General features: G+C 44.1%; 1 protein-coding gene across 1 annotated transcript in view; it reads left to right on the top strand.

The window, feature by feature from the left end:
- Nucleotides 1–21,500, top strand: part of LOC134910165 (sulfotransferase 6B1-like) — a 51,083-nt gene that overhangs the window by 18,654 nt on the left and 10,929 nt on the right. Inside the window, exons 2-3 of the mRNA XM_063917890.1 lie at nucleotides 12,835–12,944; nucleotides 13,209–13,298. Of these exons, the coding sequence (XP_063773960.1) occupies nucleotides 12,835–12,944; nucleotides 13,209–13,298 (200 nt within the window). The remainder of the gene's footprint in view (nucleotides 1–12,834; nucleotides 12,945–13,208; nucleotides 13,299–21,500) is intronic.

Here is a 21,500-nt window from a genome sequence, read left to right as displayed (position 1 = left end):
GTTTAACATTAAAACTTGTAGGATAGTTTTTGCTGCACAAATAACTATCACTGCAGCAAACTTCGTATTAGTAGCAGCAAACGTATCTATGTTAGGCTTGCAAACAAGGCATACTGTATCACTATAAACATCTTGCCACAAGATATTTGTCACCTAAATTTTGGTGTTTGGCTGGTGGATTTGGGTGAGAGAGGGCTGGAGATGTGGGATTTTGAAGCTGGCCTGACAGCATTGCCTTGTCTGACTCCTACATGCAAATAAAGCTTACGGTAGGCACAGGGAGAACCTCTTTGTATTCCCGGTGCTGGCATCATCATTGGCATGGGATGCTTACAGACGCACATTTGTTGCTTCACTCCAATAACTGACTGGATTGTTAAAAGTGTATTTTTTTTTAATTTGTTTCGTACACGTGGCCACTACTACTAATATGTACAGCTGTAGCCACGATGAGTGTGGCAAGGAAGTGGCTGCGCTGCGACTATTGCTGCACCAATTGAAAGTGAATGGCCATGGGTACGACTAAGATGCATGTGCGTGCGCATCACAGCAAATGAGGCACATCCGCGCCTAGGCAAAGCCACAATGACCATGGCCACATCTGTTTTCCACCATTATTTACATTGTGCACTGCATCTTGTGACACTTCCGCAAGTCTAACAATTTATTTGATTGTACAGCAGAGAGTTTTCTCTGGAATCCTTTGTTACAATGGTCCACATTTGTTTTACCAATTATCTTATTATTGATTTAATGTGGCAAATTAAATAATTGATATGTCAATATTTTAATTTTATAGATACCAGTTAAGCCATGTAACTGCAGTACAAACAAATTACAAAAAAGGTGTATTGTGTGATATAAGTGATGTTAGACCAAGTACACACTGGGGGTAATTCCAAGTTGATCGCAGCAGGAAATTTTTTAGTAGTTGGGCAAAACCATGTGCACTGCAGGGGGGGCAGATATAACATGTGCAGGGAGAGATAGATTTGGGTGGGGTGTGAGTTCAATCTGCAATCTAAATTGCAGTGTAAAAATAAAGCAGCCAGTATTTACCCTGCACAGAAACAAAATAACCCACCCAAATCTAACTCTCTCTGCAAATGTTATATCTGCCCCCTCTGCAGTGCACATGGTTTTGCCCAACTGCTAAAAAAATTTCCTTCTGCGATCAACTTGGATTTACCCCCACTCTACATACCAACACAATCACTTATCATTAGGTAATAATGTATGAGCGGAATCCAGATCACTATACAGTATATACACAAGAATAGTAGCTGATTGTGATATTTAGTATATTTTATAGAAAAAGGAAAGTATTTATCATTAAAATGTCCTAGAATTTGCCACTGTAAATGTTAGTGCTTAGATTTCCGAATTTTAACTTTTAGAACTTTCAAAATAATTATTATTATTCAATATGAATTTTCCTCCTGAATAATGGGGACTTCCTAGTGGCTAAACATGTTTGCCAAAATAATTGCTGTTTTCTTCTATACCTGGAATCTTGAAAAAGAAATAGCAATCATGTGGGTATGCTAGAATAAGTGTTCACAAGTTGTGCCCATACAAATATAGGGTTAACTCTATTTGCACAAATTGTTTGCTCCAACTAGGAGATACAGAGTCCATAGGTACATGGATATTTTATTAATCTACAGTATGTGGTAAGCAACCAGAAAAACAAAGAGCAGGTCAAATGAGGATACGTAGAGCGGGGGTATTCAACTATCATTTGGAATGGGTCACTTAAAAGTTAATGAGATTTATCGAGCCAGACATTTGAGGTTTTCTGCCCCTCCCCCTTTTTACAGAGTTATGTTTTATGTCCCCGCTCTTAATACAGCTTTTGATTTTCTGCTCACCCTTTTATGTAGCTGTATTAATTTTGTGCCCACTTTTCATCCCCCTTATCTTCCTTTTTACTCGCTTGCTCTTCTTTTCATGTCTGTCTTCTTCTGACCTTCTGATTCTTTTTCTGAGCTTCTGCTGCCCATCAACTCCTATGAAAACATTTTGATGTGATATTTTTTTTCTTGTCTGTTGCACATGCCCAAAATAAGTAAGGTGATGAGCTAGTAAAATTGATTATATAGTGTTAAAAGTTCCAGGGCTTTTGTGGGCATTCACTGAGAGATATTTTTGGATGGTGTGGAGATCAGATTACCAATCCTGTTGTGGTTCCTTTTGATTTTAATCTGTGATATCTTTATATCATATGTTCAGATCTATTACAGTTACATAGGAGGTATACAGTATGTTGGTTTTCAAACAAGCAATTTAAGTCTTGGGCCTCTTAGGGGCATATGTAATAAAGTTTGGAGAGAAATAAAGTACCAACCAATCAGCTCTCTGTCATTTTATAGGCTGTGTTTGAAAAATGACAGGAGCTGATTGGTTGGTACTTTGGGGGTCACTCCGAGTTGATCGCTAGCTGCCGTTGTTCGCAGCGCAGTGATCAGGCTAAAAATCGGCATTTCTGCACATGCGTATGCACCGCAATGTGCAGGCGTGTCGCACGGGTACTTTGAGCATCGTGGGTCTAACGAAGATTCCAGTCGCATAGCCGAACGCAGGAAGGTTGACATGAAGTGGGCATTTCTGGGTGGCAACTGACCATTTTCAGGGAGTGCTTAGAAAAACGCAGACGTGTCTGGAAAAATGTAGGCGTGGCTGGGCGAACGCTGGGCGGGTGTGTGATGTCAAAAGCCATCCCCCAGTCATTGGAATCAACGCACACGAAGAGTAACTACAGGGCTGGACTTGTTTTGCACAAAAAGATTTTACAGGCGCTCTGCTGCACAGGCATTCGCACTTCTGCAAAGCGAAAATACACTCCCCGGTGGGCGGCGACAATGCGTTTGCACGGCTGCTAAAAACTGCTAGCGAGCGAACAACTTGGAATGAACCCCTTTATCTCTCTCCAAGCTTTGATACATACAGTATGTCCCTTTATTTCCTGTGATTATAGTCAAACAAAGTAAATGGAAGACACTCCATAAAACTACTTGGTTGTTCAGTATAGAGGTTTTAAGGCCCTTCTTTACTCTAGAGCAGTGTTTCTCAAATTGGGTTCCATCAAACCCAAATATTCCGCCAAGGTTTATCAGTACTTCCACAAGTTGAAAATGCACAGAACAAATGTGTTGGTCATCCTAAATTTCTACAATTTAAAGTTTGTGTGGCTATATTAAACACTAACCATTCAGACATTAATAAGGCACAGGCAATCCACTGCTAATTCAATACTTGACTCCAAAAGATTTTTAGTACCATATTTGATTTGTGATTTTTTTTCATGCATAAGTGGCTGGTAAATGGTACATCAAAAAGAAAACAAGAAAAGGATATGCCCGATCTAGAAGATGAAAGTGAGGAGGCTCTAGATCAGGGGTGGGCAATTATTTCAGCTGGGGGGCCGCTTAACACTTCCAGTGAATATTCGAGGGCCGCACACAAAATATCTTGTATATACAATACCGATCGGGTCTGAACTGTGCATGCGTATGCACCGCAATGCACAGGTGCGTCGGTCCGCAGCGCCGGGCAGCAACGGGATGGTGCGAACAAAGCGATCGCACGGGCAATCGCAAGGGGATTGACAGGCAGAGGGTGTTTGTGGGTGGCAACTGATCGTTTTAGAGGAGTGTCCGGAAAAAACGCTGGAGGGACCAGGCATTTGGAGGGAGGGTTTCTGATGTCAGCTCAGGATCCGATCGTCGCACTGGAAGAGTTTGTCCTGGGCTGTTCAGAGACTGCACAAACTTCTGTTTGTGCAGCTCTCTGCACTTGTGATTACACACCTGCACAGCGATTTCCCCTTCCCCCTGTAGGTGGTGACGAACTGATCGCAGCAGTGCAAAAATCGCCTGCTAGCGATCAGGTCTGAATTAGGCCCATAGTTATGTATAGAACTATAAAAACATAGTATATATAACTATAATAACACACACCACAATATACAGTACGTTGCATATGTAGTTTTTTTACAGCCAAAATACAAATGTCTAAAAAAAAAAACATTAATCCAGTAATAAAAAAAATAAAAAATAAAAATAAAAAAAACAATGCTGAAAACAAACAAACAGCATCCTGTGTAATGCTGTTATTCACCGCTCCTGTCTCTGTCCCTGGTCACAGTTACTAGCTCCTCCCCTCCCCCGGACCCATATAGCAGTCTCTACTCCCCTTCCCACCCCCTCCCCTAAACCCATAGAGCAGTCTCTACCCCCCTCCCCTGGACCCATATAACAGCTTTTAAAGTTATGCACAGATCCCTTTACCTTTTTTTCAGTGGCAGATCTGCTGCCCGCTGCCAGATCCCCGCTGCCAGATCCTCGTTTCCTGCTGCCAGATGATCCGCGCTGCCCGCTGTGCTGCACGGAGTCACTGCTGCTGCCCGCTGTCCACTCCTGCTGTGGCTCCGCCCCCGTGCTGCCCCGCGCACGACGTCACAGAGGAAATCCCGGTCAGGTGACCCTGTGACGTGACCGGCATTTCCTCAGCGGCGCCGCTTCTGGGAGCTGTGTAGCGCAATGACAAGCGGCTCAGCCAATCGGGCCGCTTGTCATTGCTCACTGGTGGGGGACTTCGGGCCAGGCAAGATCGGTCCACGGGCCGCATCCGGCCCGCGGGCCGCATGTTGCCCACCCCTACTCTAGATACTAGTAGCAATCCTGCAAAATCTTTAATTAAGGTACCAGAATTTTATAGATCACCTTGGAGGGGAATCACATATGGGGCTCCTAAGAAAGTTCATATGGGCTTCCTAAGAAAGTTTTACAGCTTTTGTAGTGTTCCATGTAATAAAATACTGCTCTAGGTGCTAGGGTGACAATTAAAAGATTTAGGACAACTGGCCTACAGCAATATTATAATTCCTGACTTTTTCATTATGTATGTGGGGATTTCCGGAGGCAGCATATAATGGTGTGTGCAGAAGGTATTTGCAGGGGGTATGGTATTGAAAGTCGACAGTAACTAGGTCGACAATGTCTAGGTTGACCACTATTGGTCGACAGTAACTAGGTCGACAGGGTGTCTAGGTCGACAGGGTCGTTAGGTCGACATGTTCTAGGTCGACAGGTCAAAAGGTCGACATGAGTTTTTCATGTTATTTTGGTGTCGTTTTCTTCGTAGAGTGACCGGGAACCCCAATTAGTGCACCGCGTCCCCTCGCATGGCTCGCTTCGCTCGCCATGCTTCGGGCATGGTGCCTTCGCTCCTCTACCGCTTCGCTCGGCACAGATTACCGTTCCAATCGTAGTCCATGTGGATCGTTAAGTATGAAAAGGTTCAAAAAAAGAAAAAAATTGTGAAAAACTCATGTCGACCTTTTGACCGGTCGACATAGAACATGTCGACCTAAAGTCCCTGTCGACCTAGACACCCTGTCGACCTAGTTACTGTCGACCAATAGTGGTCAACCTAGACATTGTCGACCTAGTTACTGTCGACTTTCAGTCCGGATCCCTTTGCAGGGTCTAAAGTGCAATGTAAGTGATCAAGGCCTATTGGTGTAACTTCACTCCTGGAAAGAATGGGTTTTGCACATGTACAGACCACAAACCATCACATTTGTATGTACATCATCAGTACAGGTGAAAGTCAGAAAATTTGAATATCGAGCAAAAGTTCATTTATATCAGCCATTCAACTTAAAAGGGAAAACTAATATATGATATAGACTCATGCAAAGTGAGATATTTCAAGCCTTTATTTGTTATAATTTTGATGATTGTGGCTTACATTTTAAGAAAACCCCAAATCCAAAATCTCATAAAATTAGAATATTACATAAAATCAATAAAAAAAGGATTTTAAATACAGAAATGTCGGCCCTCTGAAAAGTATAATCATGCATATGTACTCAGTACTTGGTTTGGGCTCCTATTGCATGAATTACTGCCTCAATGCAGCGTGGCATGGATTCTATCAACCTATGGCACTGCTGAGGTGTTATGGAAGACCAGGATGCTTCAATAGCAGCAGCTCTTCTGCATTGTTCGGTCTCATGTCTCTCATATTTCTCTTGGCAATGCCCCATAGATTCTCTTTTTTCTTTAGCCCAGGTAAGACACTTCTGACAAACTGGGTAACAACAGACAGACATAGAGGTAGGAAGGCCCTGCTCACAAGCTTACAATCGATAGAAAAATAAGAAGGATACACAAAGATAAGCACTACTATAGTATATCGGGCCCATCAGATTGCAAAGATAGTCCTGACGGGATCTAATTAGCTATGAATGCTTCTGAAGGTTATGTGGGCGGTTGATAGTCTTGCCTAAAGAGGTGAATTTTCAAGGAACGCTTGAAAGTTTGGAGGCTAGAGTAAAGTCTTATTGTGCATGGAAGGGCATTCCACAGGAAGGATGCTGCCTGAAGATAGTCCTCCAATTGTGAATGAGACTGAGTAATCTGTGCGGATGAGAGACGTAGATCTTGTGCAGAGCGGAGAGGTTCGAGTTGGGAGATATTTTGTGATTAGCGAAGAGATATATGTTGGTGTAGTTTGGTTAAAGCTTTATATGTAAGTAGAAGTATTTTATATTGCATACGGTAGAATATAGTCAACCCACGGAGGGACTGACGGAGCAGATCAGAAGATGATGAACATCTTGCTAGGAAGATTAGCCTCGTAGATACATTCAAAATGGATTGTAGTGGTGAGAGTCTTTTCTTGGGAAGACCGGTAAGGAGATTATTGCAATAATCAATGTGGTAGATAATGAGTGCGTGGATTACAGTATTAGCAGTGTCTTGTGTAAGATAAGGTCACATTTTGGGTATGTAACATGATTTAGAAACATATTAAAAGTGTGGAAAAAAGGACAGTTCAGAGTCAAGGATGACCCCTAGGCAGCGAGCTTGTGGGGTAGGGAAGATTGTCAGTTTGTCAACAGTTATGGACATATGAGGTTGGTAACTACTCTTGGCTGGCAGGAATATAATTAATTCTGTTTTAGAAATGCTGAGTTTGAGATGATGAGATGACATTAAAGATGAAATGGCGAAAGGCATTCAGAGACACGGACCAAAACCGATGGTGACAACTCTGGTGAGGATAGATAGATTTCAGTATCACCAGTGTACAAATGATACTGAAATCCAAAAGAGCTGATTATTTTGCCATGAGATGAGGTATAGATTGAGAAAAGCAGAGGACCTAAGACTGAGTCTTGTGGTACTCCAACTGATATATGTAGTAAAGATGAGGTGGAATCAGAAGCGAACACTGAAAGAGCAATTAGTTGCTGTAGGTGGGATGAGATCCACGAAAAGACTGTATCTTGAAGGGGTGTAGTAGGGTATGCCGGCGGCCAGGATCCCGGCGGCCAGCATACGGCGCCGGAATCCCGACTGCCGGCATACCGACAGCTGGGCGAGCACAAACGAGCCCCTTGCGGGCTCTCTGCGCTCACCACATTGCGGGCACGGTGGAACGCTACGCGCGCCACGCTATCTATTCTCCCTCCAGGGTGGTCGTGGACCCCCAAGAGGGAGAAAAGGTGTCGGTATGCTGGATGTCGGGATTCCGGTGCCGGTATACTGTGCGCTGGGATCCCGACAGCTGGCAAACTGAAGACCACCCATCTTGAAGACCTAGGGATTGTAGTGTTTGTATGAGAAGAGAGTGTTCAACAGTGTCAAAAGCAGAGGAGAGATCTAGAAGAATAAGAATTGAGTAATGGCCTTTAGATCTACAAATTACAAGATCATTCACTACTTTAATCAGTGCAGATTCTGTGGAGTGTTGGGAACGAAAGCCTGAAGTAGGTCCAATAAGTTGTGGGAGTTAAAGTGTGTGAGGTGAGTGTAGGCAAGTCTCTCAAGTAGCTTGGAGAGATGGGATGGTCAGTGCCGTAACTAGCTATAGGCCAGCGGTGTTTGGCACACAGCGCAAGAGCACTGTGGGCGCAGGACCGCCGGCCGAACCGGCAGGGCTGCGACGCTGACCACTGCTCTCCCTCTCTGGCCACAGCACTTCCACTAACAACAGCAGCCTATCCGAAGCGCTGTACCGTGCACCCGCCGGCAGCCACTGATAGCCGCCCGTCATAGTACTGTCAGCGCCTGAGTGCTGGCTGGGCTGTTTGCGCCGGCGGCAATCTAATGAGGATAGATTTAAAAGCCAGTGCCTCCGCATCCGCACTGACTGCAGGGAAGGAGCCGGGGAAGGCGGTGGGCGCTTGGTCAGCAGCAGCCGTTTGCTGGGCAGGGTAACACGCAGACCGGGAGCACCTGACGGGCGGGCAGCCGCAATTGAAAGTGCGCCGGCTGTCTTCTGCTGAGGACTCCATGTGGATCGTGGATCGTGGCCTCCCCCCAGGCGAGTAGACACACGCAAACATACACTCTCTCTCTCTCACCTCTGCCTGCTTAATGTGTAAAAAGGAGGACTCTGTTATTGTAATGTGTAAAAAAGGTGACGCTGGCTGCCGTAATGTGGAAAAAGGGGGACGCTGTCTGCCGTAATGTGGAAAAAGGGGGACGCTGTCTGCCGTAATGTGGAAAAAGGGGACACTGTCTGCTGTAATGTGTAAAAAGGGGGATGCTGTCTGCCGTAATGTGTAAAAAGGGGGACGCTGTCTGCCGTAACGTGTAAAAAGGGGGACGCTGTCTGCCATAATGTGTAAAAAGGGGGACGCTGTCTGCCGTAATGTGTAAAAAGGGGATGCTGTAAAAAGGGGACGCTGTCTGCCATAATGTGTAAAAAGGGGGACGCTGTCTGCCGCAATGTGTAAAAAGAGGACGCTGTCTGCTATAATGTGTAAAAAGGGGGATGCTGTCTGCCGTAATATCTAAAAGGGGCTCTACCTGGTGTAGTGGTACTACTGTGCGGCGGAATTTGAATAATGGAGACTACTGTGCATCGTAGTACGAATTGGTATTATTCCCTTCCCTATGAAGCCATGCCTCTAATTTTTTTGCGCGCGCCTACGGCGCGCACTGCCCATGATTTCCATAAAGGGTGGGGGGGAGGCACCAATGCCGTTTCTTGCACACAGCGCTAAAATGCGGCACTGGGGATGGTTGTTAGAGAGTTTGGGTCAGAATTGTGTTTTTTCAGAATGGGAGTAATCACTGCATGCTTGAACAGAGAAGGAAAGATACCAGTAGAGAGAAAGAGATTACAGATTTTAGTTAAGGTTGGGATGAGCACAGGATACAGAGTTTTCCTTGTGAGGGTACAGGAACAAGAGGAGAGGTAGGAGAGTAGGAGGATGAGAAGAGTGGTCATAGTTCATCTTCATTTGTGGGATCAAATGAAAAGAAAGTGCCAGAGGGTTCAGGTAGGGAATGGAGCAGGTCACTGGCTGAGGAAGAGCATACAATTTCCTATCGCGTTTTATCAATCTTGTCCTTGAAGTAGTAAGCAAATTCTTTTGCACTAATAGTAGCTAGTGGGAGGATGAGGGAGGGTAAAGAAATGATTTAAATGTATTAAAACGTTACTTGGAGTTGGTGGCATGAGCAGAGACGAGAGATTGGAAATATGTTTGTTTGGCAGTCCAGGGCATTACTATAGGAGCGATAGGTGGTCTTATATGTGAAAAAGTCACTTGGATTCTGAGATCTATGCCACTGATCTTCTCCTTTACGTGACTGTTTTTGTAGGTGTCTTGTTAATTTAGAGTGCAATGGTAGGCATCTAAGCCTACGTGGAGTGTGATAGGTAGCTGGAGCCACTTCATCAAAGGTATTTCTCGAGTCTGTTTTCAGGTGTCTCAGGAGAAGTAAATGTAGGAATTGGTGAAAGCAATTGTTGCAGAGAGGTGCAAAGTTGTTGAAAATTAAAAGCGTTCATATTTCTGAGTGTTTCAGGAGGCTTGCTTGGTATCAGTTTCAAAGAGTTTAGAGTGATGGGGGAGATAGAGAAGGTGATAAGGTTGTGGTAATAGAGAGGGAAATAAATGTTAGTGAATTTTGAAACTGGGCAGAGCCTGGTGAATACTAGATGCATGCAGTGATGCACCTGGTGAGTAGAGGAGTCAAACCATTAGGTGAGGCCAAGAGAGGTTAGACAAAGGAGTTTGGAGGCATGAAGAGATTCTGAACTGTCAATAGCGATATTGAAATCATCCATGAAGATGGTCGAGATGTCAGAGTATACGAAGTGTGGGAGCCAGAAAGAAAAATCTTCTAGAAATTGTTGTTTGGGTTGCCCAGGTGAGCGATAGAAAGCTGCAACACGAAGAGAGAAAGGGGTAAAAATCCTGATAGAATGAACTTCAAATGATGTGAATGTGAGTGATGGAACCTGTGTATGTTAAAAATTGGGACAGTAATATTCCAATTTCCAACCCTATCTCCTTTACTGTTACCAGGCCTTGAGGTGTGTGTGAAAAGCAGACCACCATGTGACATTGCTGCAGGGAAGGTTTTGTCTGATTGTGTGAGCCAAGTTTCTGTTATAGCCAGCAGGTTGAAGTTGTTAGATATGAAGAGGTCATAGATGGATGTTAATTTGTTACAAACAGAGTGTGAATTGCATAGGGCACATTGTAGTGACTTGGAGGTGATGGGAGACATGTGATATTTATGAGGTTAGATGGATTTCTATATTGTTTTGAATCTGCTGAATGTGAGTGTGGTTGGGGCCTGGATTTGGTGATATGTTGGTGGAGGTTTGTGAGTGATTTTTTATGGTGGCAGATTGTGGATGTCAAAGTACCTGTAGGGAAGTAAATAAAAAGCTCATGAGGGTTAAGGAAAGTGGAGTTGATAATTGAAGCGGTAATGTGCACAGAGGGGTTAGTATAGAGAGTGTAGGAAGTTTGAATTTTAGAGGCCACTAGCCACATATACACAGCCCCACATACACACATCTAAATATAAATCCACACAGCCACATATATATATACACACACATCCACATATACACGCATACAGTCCCATATGCACACACACAGCCCCATGTATACACACACACACACACACACACACAGCCCCTCATAGGCACACACACATCCCTATACACACATACACACACACAGCCCCATATATATATATATATATATATATATATATATATACAGTCAGTGTCCCAAACACTGCAGTCATGACTGCCGCTCCTCACCTATAGCAGGCATGCACTAAAGAGGGCATCTTCTAAATCAGAGCAGCTGTCCAACTCCTAGACATCATGAGCTGCTGTGGGGCTATCAGACCTGACACTGCTGGCAAACCCAGCCTCCTGCCACCCACTGAGATTCAGCTCAGAGACTGGAGTGGAGCAGCTCACCAGAGGAAATGGCGAATGTCAGGCTGAGTGCCCCCTTCAGAGCTGAAGCCTAGCAGCGTGTGACTCCATCGTCTTCGGGACTTCCACCACTGGGCAAGTATGCTCTACTACTGTATTAACTGATTTTAACTGGTACATGATGGCCTCATGACCTTATTTCTATTCATTTTCCAGTTTACAAACTACTTGGATTAAATAAAGTCAATATTGTTTAAAAAAAAACCTTCAACATCAGTTGTATAATCAAGTCCAGTTTATACCATCTGGAATATAAACGGGAAACACTGAGGGCTGGTGCTACCACAAGACAGCTGCCAAGACCTTGTAGGTGCCACTGAAGCCATCACGTACAAAAATGAAGGAGGTCTTTGAAAGAAACATCCTTATTCTACTCAATTCTTGTGATGGACCCTGATTTCATAAGTATGGTACTGTATGTGATGAGGTCTGATGGTATTTCAGGGGCAGGAAGGGATGTCTAATGGCATACCAGGGGGCTGTGAAGATTTCTGATTGCATGTCAGGGGAATATGAGGAGACCTGATTAAATATATCAAGGACATGTGGGTATGTCAGATGGCATGTTAAGGTTTGAAAAGAGGGCATTGGAGTAGAGGTCTGGACTACTGTAATCTCCTCCTGACTGGCATTCCTGACAAATACCTCTCTCCAGTCCAATCTATCCTCAATGCTGCTGCCCGGCTCATTTTCCTCACCAAACGCACTATGTCCACCTCTCCTCTCCTACAAGACCTTCAGTGGCTTCCCTTCCCTTTCAGAATCCATTTCAAGCTTCTCACACTCACTTACAAAGCCCTCACCCACTCCTCTCCCATCTACATCTCTGACCTTATATCCCTTTACATTCCCAACCGTCCTCTTCGCTCGGCTAGTGCACGCCGACTCTCCTGCCTACGGATTACTTCCTCCCACTCCTACCTCCAAGATTTTTCACGTGCTGCACCACTTCTCTGGAATTCCCTACCTCTCCCCCTCAGACTCTCCATCTCTCTACAAAACTTCAAACGGGCTCTCAAAACCCACTTCTTCACTAAACCCAGCCAAATCTCATCCTAAACTTCTGTTCCACGCTCTCTGTGTACCCCATCTGTGTCACCACTGTCTGTCTACCCCTCCTCTTTAGAATGTAAGCTCTCACGAGCAGGGTCCTCTTCCCTCGTGTGCTTATCCTATTTCTAACTTAAATAATCTTCAACTGCATCAAATCCAGCAGTTTTCTGCCACCTGATACTTATTTCAGTCTCATCTGCTGATGTAGCTATATTTATTTACCCTGTACTTGTCCTATACTGTCGTCAACTGTAAGTTGGTGTTTTCCTGTTTTGATTATTTGTTTATGTACTCTGTAATTGGGCACTGCGGAACCCTTGTGGCGACATATAAATAAAGGATAATAATAATAATAATAAATAATAGAGGTGGTAGGATGATCTGGATATACTGGAGTGGGCTATTGAAATGAGTCATGTTTGGAGATACAAAACGTAAATTAAATTAATCAGCCAATTATTTTATAACTAGGTCTTATGCTCATGATTAATGTCTCCTCTTTATTCCCAGGATCTAACTGGTCTATGAAGCTACTGCATGATATGGTTCATGCAATATACAATATAGGGCCATCTTCAGTCATCCCACTGATTGAGTTTGGACTTCCTGATAAATTTGAGGTTGGTAAATAATTAGCATTTTCTGATCATTAACATTTTTATGATAATACAATGTCTACATGCTTTATAATCTTGCGTTAAAGGTAACAGTCAGTACCAACCATTGTCTCTGATTGAACAGTGGTTTCTTTGTCAAAATTAATATGAAAAATGCCAGAACATAATCCTGGTATGTAAGAAATATAAACATAAAGTATATTGATTCCAAAATAATTAACTTTAAGTACTATATAATATTTTTAACATGTTAATTGTATATTATAGAAACTAAAAGAAGAACCCTCCCCACGAGTTTTAGAAACACATTTGCATTATGATAACATACCTAAACCTTTTTTTGAGAAGAATGTGAAGGTGAGTTTCAACTGTTTGTGCTATTATTGTGCTTTTATTATTTATGCATAAATGTAGCCCTAAGCAATAAGAAGTCTCATTGCCAAAGTTTATATTAAATCAAGCAAATAAAAACTCAACAAATAAAAGGGTGGGATGTAATGAAGTCCGAGTTTGGGGGCCGTGCAGGATGCTGGTCAAATTTGGATTATTATTTTTTTTAAAGGAGCAATCATTTACAAGGCTAAACCATGCCTTGTAAATGATTGCCCCTTTAAAAAAAAGTCAGAGTTTGGCTGGCATCAGCACGGCCGACTCGGACTTCATTATATCCCGCCCAAAACTGGGACTTATTTAGAGATGGATATGTTGTCAGGATACTGTGTTAATATTAAGCTCTTTTACATCACAAGTTAATTGGTTTGCCTGGAGACAGTTTTAAACCTGCCAGTAAATACCAGGTGTCACCAGAGGATATGAAATGTCTTAGGCTAATAGTTGCTAAAGCAAGCATACTTTATTGTTAACATACAACACATAAAATTATAGCACAAGTACCAGGTACAAATACCTGTTGGTTCACAATACCTAATGTAATACCCTTTCAAACTATAGGTACCATTTTTACTGGATGCCATTCCACTTGGCTATCGCAATCTTCACTTTCTTACCAACAAGGTAGGGACCAAGCTGATGCCCATCTGCTTTGTCCATGGAAATTAAAAGTCCTAGTCAACATCATGATTGCCAGTCCAATAGGAGCCATAACTCCTAGTCAGTGGTATCTATAGCAGAAGACTCCCTTTAGCGGGGTAATCCTCTGAGTGGTTGTTAAGGTGATAGGGCTAAAGCAAAACTTGCGCTAGATAGTATTCATTCATCAGATACTAGGTACCCATTTATCAGAGTCTTTAAGCCTCCCTTGTTCCACATGTAGATAGCAAGCCACGTCTGGCATTCAGATCTAGGAAGTCTCACTGGAAATTATGTTAATGAATGAGTGGGTGCCTACTTAACCTGACAAAGTATTATTATTACATTAGTGCAGGGGTATCTCAAGTCATTCCCTAAGTTAACTATTTCCAGTTTTTTTCATGCACTAGACTAACGGTTAACAAACTGTGGATCACAACCCCAAAGTGTGCCGCAACCATCTCAGCATGAGGTTGCGTCTCCATATTGCTAATCATCAAGCTGATGACTCCTCTGATCTTTCAGTCAGTGATCTGAGGAGTCTGAAAAATCAGTTGAATTGTCTGTTATTTCAGACTTTTCGTATCATTGTCTTAGCAATCTGAGGAGTTATAAGGCAGCTCCACCCCCACCCCAGTGCTCTGTCCCTCCTGTCTTGCCCAGCAGCCACAGCTGCATTCCAGTCTCCCTCATCTACATGTAGATATCCACAGGGGGCACACGGCTGGCAGCGAGGGTGCTTCTGGGTCCTGGGCCTTCTGAGCTGTAGGAAACTTACAGATGAAATAGACAGCCAGCAGCGGACTGCAGTCAGACTCAGAGGAGTCAGCTCTCAGCAAGCAAAAGTCTGTGAAGAACCTCTTGTATGTAAGTGCAGCATGAGAGTGGCGGGGTCATCCGTGGGCTTCAGGGGAGGGTTCAGCAGGGGAAGCAGCAGCAGGGAAGCATGAAGGAGAAGGAGGGGAGCACAGAGAACAGACTTTATGGTACAACTGTTACCAAACATTATGGGCATTAGAGTGGGCTGCCATTTTTCATCCGGAAGAGAAGCAGCTGACTAGACACTTGTTTAGCTGAACTTTCACTACACAGATAAAATCTTAATGTTAATTGCTTTCTGTGGTTTCAAGCAATTTAATTTCCTAAAAATGTTAGGAAATAATGAACTCTCACAACTTAGATCTTTTATTCAGTGAAACCACTGTGAAGATGATAGAAACAACTCTTCTGCAGAAAGAGAGGAATTAAATCAAACAACAGACATTGTTCTACCTAAAGGCCTTAATGAAATATGATAATACATATGAGTTATTTTCTGTGCTTGGTTACATACTATGCCTTTTGGTTGCTTATGTTGTCTTTACTTTTTTGTTTGTTCTGTTTATCTAGAGCTATTCACAGCTCTAAAGGGGGCACACAAAAAAAAGTCAGACTAGATTGATTAGAAATGAAGCACACATCTCTCTGTGTGTATGCCCCATATCGATAGCGATCTGCGGCGCTATCGCTGACTCTAGATTGGCCTTCATGCATGCCAGATCTAGTCTGATCACTCACTTCACCGCTGGGTGAAGTGAGCATCACCCCCCCCCCCCCCACCTCACTCAGCACACATTGCACTGTGTGCTGAGCGTCCTGAGATGTGTGCTGAGCGATATGTGCTAGATCGCTCAGCACACATCTCTGGGACACATCTCTACGTGTGTAACCCCCTTAAGAATATATGAGAGTTCTGGAAAGGACAGTGTTAAAAATCTAACTTACTGGTGTAGGAAGAGATTGTGAATGGAACCCTTCAGGGTCCTCACAACTTAGCGCTATATTTTCCAGTTTACTCATCTTTTAGGGAACATTACAGCTGTTGATCACTGAATTATACTTTCTAAAGTAAATTATGATCTACAGGGTGATTTAAAAGTCGCAGTACACCCTTGTGTTTCAAAAGCTGTGCAGGAAATGGGAAAACTGAATACTCCAGTAAGGTATGGGTGAGGTGGGCTACCTTTTAGGGTATGTACCGAACATGGGCGCCATCTTGAAATCGGCCATCTTGAATCTAAGTCAGTTTTTTTCAAATGGAAAGGGGGTTGCGTAACATGTCAAACAACATCAGAATTTGCTGAAAAGTTTATTGCTGCAAACAGATTTGAAATAGCAGTTATGGTTCGAAAGTTACAACACATTTTTTGTTGGAATTACAGGCTGAAGTGTTCTTCATAAAGGACAGTCATTTAATGTGTTCAACATGTTGGCCCTCTTGGTCAACACAAATTTGAAGGCACTGGAGACAATCGTCATTCAGAAGGATTTCTGAAGAAATGCTGGCACACGCTTCTTCAATGCGTTGCTGGAGATGATGTCTGTTTCTTATTTTCTCCACAGACACGAGTTGCTTTAAATGACCCCACAGATATAAGTCAAGTGGTGTGAGGTAAGGTGATCTCTGTGGCCATTCCACAGAACCACGTCAGCCAATCCAATGACCAGGAAATTGACCATCTAACCACTGACGAACAACTGCTCCGTAGTGTGGTAGAGCCCCATCCTGTTGAAAGTAACAGGGGAAGCTGCCATCTTCATTCAGAACTGAGGGGAACGCCACTTCTTCCAGCATTTCAAGGTAGCGTTGTGCATTTAGGTTCTGGTCAATAAAAATGGGTCCAATTACATGGGTATGTTACCAACAACCTTGGAAGGTTCCATCCAGTTACATTTACATTACTAACAACCTTGGAAGGTTCCATCCAGTGTGGATTCTGGTCACTCCAGTACCTTCTGGTCACTCCAGTTTCTGATTCTGGTCACTCCAGTTATCGTCACCACTGAACAAGATGGCTTGTGCAAAAGATGGATCCTGTTGATGTTGCTCTAAGGCCCATGTGTAAAACTGCGTATGTCTGTCTGGGTCATCCTCTGCTAGTTACTTGAGTAGCTGAATCTTGAATGGATGCCATCGATGGGCTTGTAGGATTAGCACGATTGATGACTAATTCCACATTCTGCTGACAAACATTGTGTGCTACGTTGTGGGCTCTTCACGAAGGATGCCAAAACCATTGTTGAGGTTGTCTCGTCAGTAGCACATTTTGGACGACCACTCCGTGACTTAATAGCCACAGTCCCAGTTTCTCGGTATTTGGAAATTAGGCAAATTACAGTGTTATGTGAAATTGGAGGTCTTTCTGGGTGGCGGTTGTTAAAATCTGCAGCTATGACACAGAAACTTCATTCTCCAGACATCAAAATGAACTCAATTCTCTCCTGTTTTGTGAAAGCCATCTTCAGTAACCTGCAACAAAAAAAGTGTTGTAAAAAAGTGTTTGAACCATAACTGCTATTTCAAATCTGTTTTCAGCAATAAACTTTTCAGCAAGGACCGGCGCTACCCGCTCAACAAAGGGATGCAAAGCAGGGAGGCGCCTGGCTGGAGAGGCGCTCTCCCTGCTCTGCATCCCTGTGCTGCCGTTGCGTCTGACCCCTGCTGCTGCTGCTGCTGCTGCTGCCGGCTGTTGCCCCTGTCACACTGTGTGACAGGCACCGGCGCCGTCAGCTTCAAGGCAAGCCTTCAGTCCTACCCCACTTGATTGTGTTCGGCAGAAAAGGGGGCAGAGCCTCACGGGTCAGAGGGGGCAGAGCTTCATGGGCGGAGATACATTGTCACCAGGCTGCCAGAGACTCAAGAGAGGTACAGCTGCCGCTTGTAACGTACTGTAGGGCCGGCAGCATGAAGCCTGCTCTCACCTCCCCTCCCCTGTGACAGTGCACTGGCCGTAAGGGACCCAAAAGGGGGCGGAGCTACACGGGAACAGGCTGCAGCACCCTGCGGCACAGGGGAATGAGCTGCTACATCTCCAGCCTGCCAGACTTCTTTAGGTAAGTGTATGTATATTTATACAGTATCTGTGTATATGCATGAGTGACTGTGTATATGTGTAATGTATGTGCAGTATGTGTGTGTGTATGTGTATTTGTGGCATAATGTGTGTAAGCATCACTGCTGCAGGGGGCGAAACGTGTGACAGTGTGACTTGTACAGGGGGCGTTGCATGTGTAAGCGTCACTGGTACACGGGGGCATTATGTGTGTAAGCGTCACTGCTACAGGGGGCGTTACGTGTGAGTGTCACTGATACAGGGGGCGTTACGTGTGAGTGTCACTGATACAGGGGGCATTACCTGTGAGAGTGTCACTGCTACAGGGGGCGTTACGTGTGAGTGTCACTGATACAGGGGGCATTACCTGTGAGAGTGTCACTGGTACAGGGGGCGTTTCATTTGTAAGCGTCACTGGTACAGGAGCATTATGTGTGTAAGAGTCACTGGTACAGGGGGCATTACATGTGTAAGCGTCACTGGTACAGGAGCATTATGTGTGTAAGAGTCACTGGTACAGGGGGTGTTACGTGTGTAAGCACTAAGCATCACTACTAAAGGGGGAGTCTTGTATAAGCGTCACTGCTGCAAGGGGCGTTACGTGTGTAAGCGTCACTACTACAGGGTTCATTGTGTGTATAAGCATCACTGCTATAGGGGGCATTATGTGCGCTATCCCTTTGTAAAGTACGGGAGGGCGCAAATTTATAGTTTGCAGGGGGGCGCCGAACACCCTAGCACCGACCCTGTTTTCAGCAAATTCTGATGTTGTTTGATATGTTACACGACCACCTTTCCATTTGAAAAAACTGACTTAGATTCAAGATGTCTGATTTCAAGATGGCGCCCATGTTCGGTACATACCCTAAAAGATAGCCCACCTCACCCATACCTTACTGGAGTATTCAGTTTTTTCCATTTCCTGCACAGTTTTTGAAACAAACGTTAGTACTGCGACTTTTAAATCACCCTGTACTGTATTTTGCTAGATTTTTGCACTGTTGAGTGTATTGCATGATCTGTTACCCTAAGGGAAATGTCAGACTGGATTATTATATGATATTGTGTTATGTACACAAATTAATCAACCAATAAGGGTCTAGCTGTCATTTATCTAGTGCAGCTTAGACCACAAAGCAAGTATCTGGTTTCAGCAGTTTAGGATACCTTAGTATAAATGACACCATTTTATTCAATAAGACACTATGGGGCCAATTTATCATCATCCACATCTGAGGATGCGGATGTGCTGTGATAATACCGGCCCAATCCGCAATGCGATAATTGAGTACTGTATATCGCTCGGATGTATCAGTTATCACTTCTCATTTACCGGCCACCTGGAGATGGAAAGATATTTCTACAAGAAATTGCAGACACTGTTGCTGGTCTGGTTCTGGAACATCAAAGATGGCTCATCCTCTGGGATTTCAATGCATGGGTGGATGAAGAGCTCTCATGCCTTGGCCAAGACCTCCTGTGCACAATGAATGGTCTGGGCTTCACACAGGTCATTCCCTCTGCCACACATAAAAGTGGTCACACTCTCGACCTTGTCTTTCAGATTGGATTAGCAGTCACTGACCTAAAAATAAACCCAGTCATCTGGTCAGACCACTACTCCCTCTGGTTCTCAGTTGCAACCCCTCAATTAAGATCTCTGCCCGTGGAGTTGACCAGGTATCGTCCAAGGAGGGGTATGACTCCCCAGGCTCTTGCAGCAAATCTGGATCTCTCTGCTATACTGGGTGCCTGTGAAGATCCCTGTTCCCTAGTCCATTATTATAATAGGGATGTTATGGCTGCAATTGATATTATCGCCGCTGTGCGTTTAAGACCTCGTAAACCACAACGTCAAGCTCCATGGTTCGGCAACAGTGTTAGTGAGCTCAAGAAAAGGGGGCGTAGACTGGAAAGACGATGGAGGAAGACTAACCTAGTGGATTACAAAATAAAACTAATAAAGCATAACGAAGAATATCAATCGACAATCACTCGTAAGAAAGCACAGTTCCTGTCAAATGAGATCACAGCAGCAAACAATAGGCCAGCTCAACTTTTCCGCACAGTGGAGATGCTTTGCAAGCCAGCATGCCTGCAAACTGATGAGACCCTCTCCCAGGCAAGATGCAATGAGTTTGCAAACTTCTTTGCAGATAAAATATCCACCATCCGGGCTGGAATCTCCACAGTGCCATCAAAGGAGTGCCAATCTACAAAGCCTGCCAATATAAGCTACCTGCCTTCATGGACCAGCTTTGATCCAGTGGATGTAAAGGACACTGCTGAAATTGCTCGGATTTTGCGTCCCACCACCTGTGATCTGGACCCAGCCTCAACCAAGCTTCTAATAGGTTGTATGGATATAATTGGTCCTGTCTTTACAAAAATTGTTCAATGCTCTTTGCAGACAGGCATTTTTCCTGAACCCCTAATTTAGATCCCGACTGCATGACCAACTACAGACCGGTATCAAACCTTCCTTTCCTAGGAAAGGTTATTGAGAAAGTCGTTGCAAATCAACTGGAAACCCGCCTGACAACCCATGATATTTATGATCCATTTCAATCAGGATTCAGGAGAAGACATAGCACTGAAACAGCCCTGGTGTGTGTGTTAAATGATCTTCTGATGGCAAGAGACCGAGGTGACTGTTCAATATTAATCCTTCTGGATCTCTCGGCAGCATTTGATACCGTGGACCATGGGCTTCTGATTGAGCGACTGATACATTTCTGTGGTCTGGATGGCACAGTCCTAAGCTGGTTCAAATCATTTCTCACAGGCAGGTCACAGAGAGTATCATCTGGATTATACTCATCACCACCAGTGCCATTGCCATGTGGTGTCCCACAAGGTTCTATACTATCCCCCATGCTTTTTGCAGTATACATGCTCCCATTGGGCGAAATAATCAGGCGCCATGGCCTGGTCTACCACTGCTATGCAGATGATACACAACTGTACTTTTCCTTTGCTCCGGGCACTGATAACCCAATAGCAACCCTAAATGGCTGTCTAACTGAACTATAGGAGTGGATGAGCGCCAGTTGGCTGCGACTGAACCCGGATAAAACAGAGGTCCTTATGATACGACCGCAACATCAAAGGGCAAGACTGCAGCATAGCAAACCAACTGGACTTACACTCGGGGATTCAGAATTACAGACCAGTGATCGTGTGCGGAATCTTGGCGTTGTCCTGGATGGTGGCTTGACACTTAAACATCAGATATCAGCCACAATCAAATCCTCATTCTTTCACCTGAGGAACATAGCCAGAATCAAGCACTTAATTCCCTCAGATGATATGCCAAAAGTCATACATGCATTTGTAACATCTCGATTAGACTACTGTAATGCCCTCTACCTTGGTCTACCAGAAAAAGAATTGCAATGCTTACAGCTGGTGCAAAACACAGCTGCCAGGCTATTAACCAACCAGCCCCGTTCTAGCCACATAACACCCATCCTCTACTCCCTTCACTGTCTGCCTGTACGATGGCGAATCATCTTCAAGATTGGCTTACTGAGTTTCAAAGCATTACATGACCAAGGCCCAAGGTACCTGAAGCAGCTTCTGACCCCATACTGCCCCACTCGATTACAGCGATCTGTAGATGAAGGACTTTTAGCAGTACCTAGAATCTACCGTAATT

This window comes from Pseudophryne corroboree, chromosome 4, assembly GCF_028390025.1.
Source record: "Pseudophryne corroboree isolate aPseCor3 chromosome 4, aPseCor3.hap2, whole genome shotgun sequence".
Lineage (NCBI taxonomy): Eukaryota > Metazoa > Chordata > Amphibia > Anura > Myobatrachidae > Pseudophryne > Pseudophryne corroboree.
This window is presented reverse-complemented; position numbering and strand designations above follow the sequence as displayed.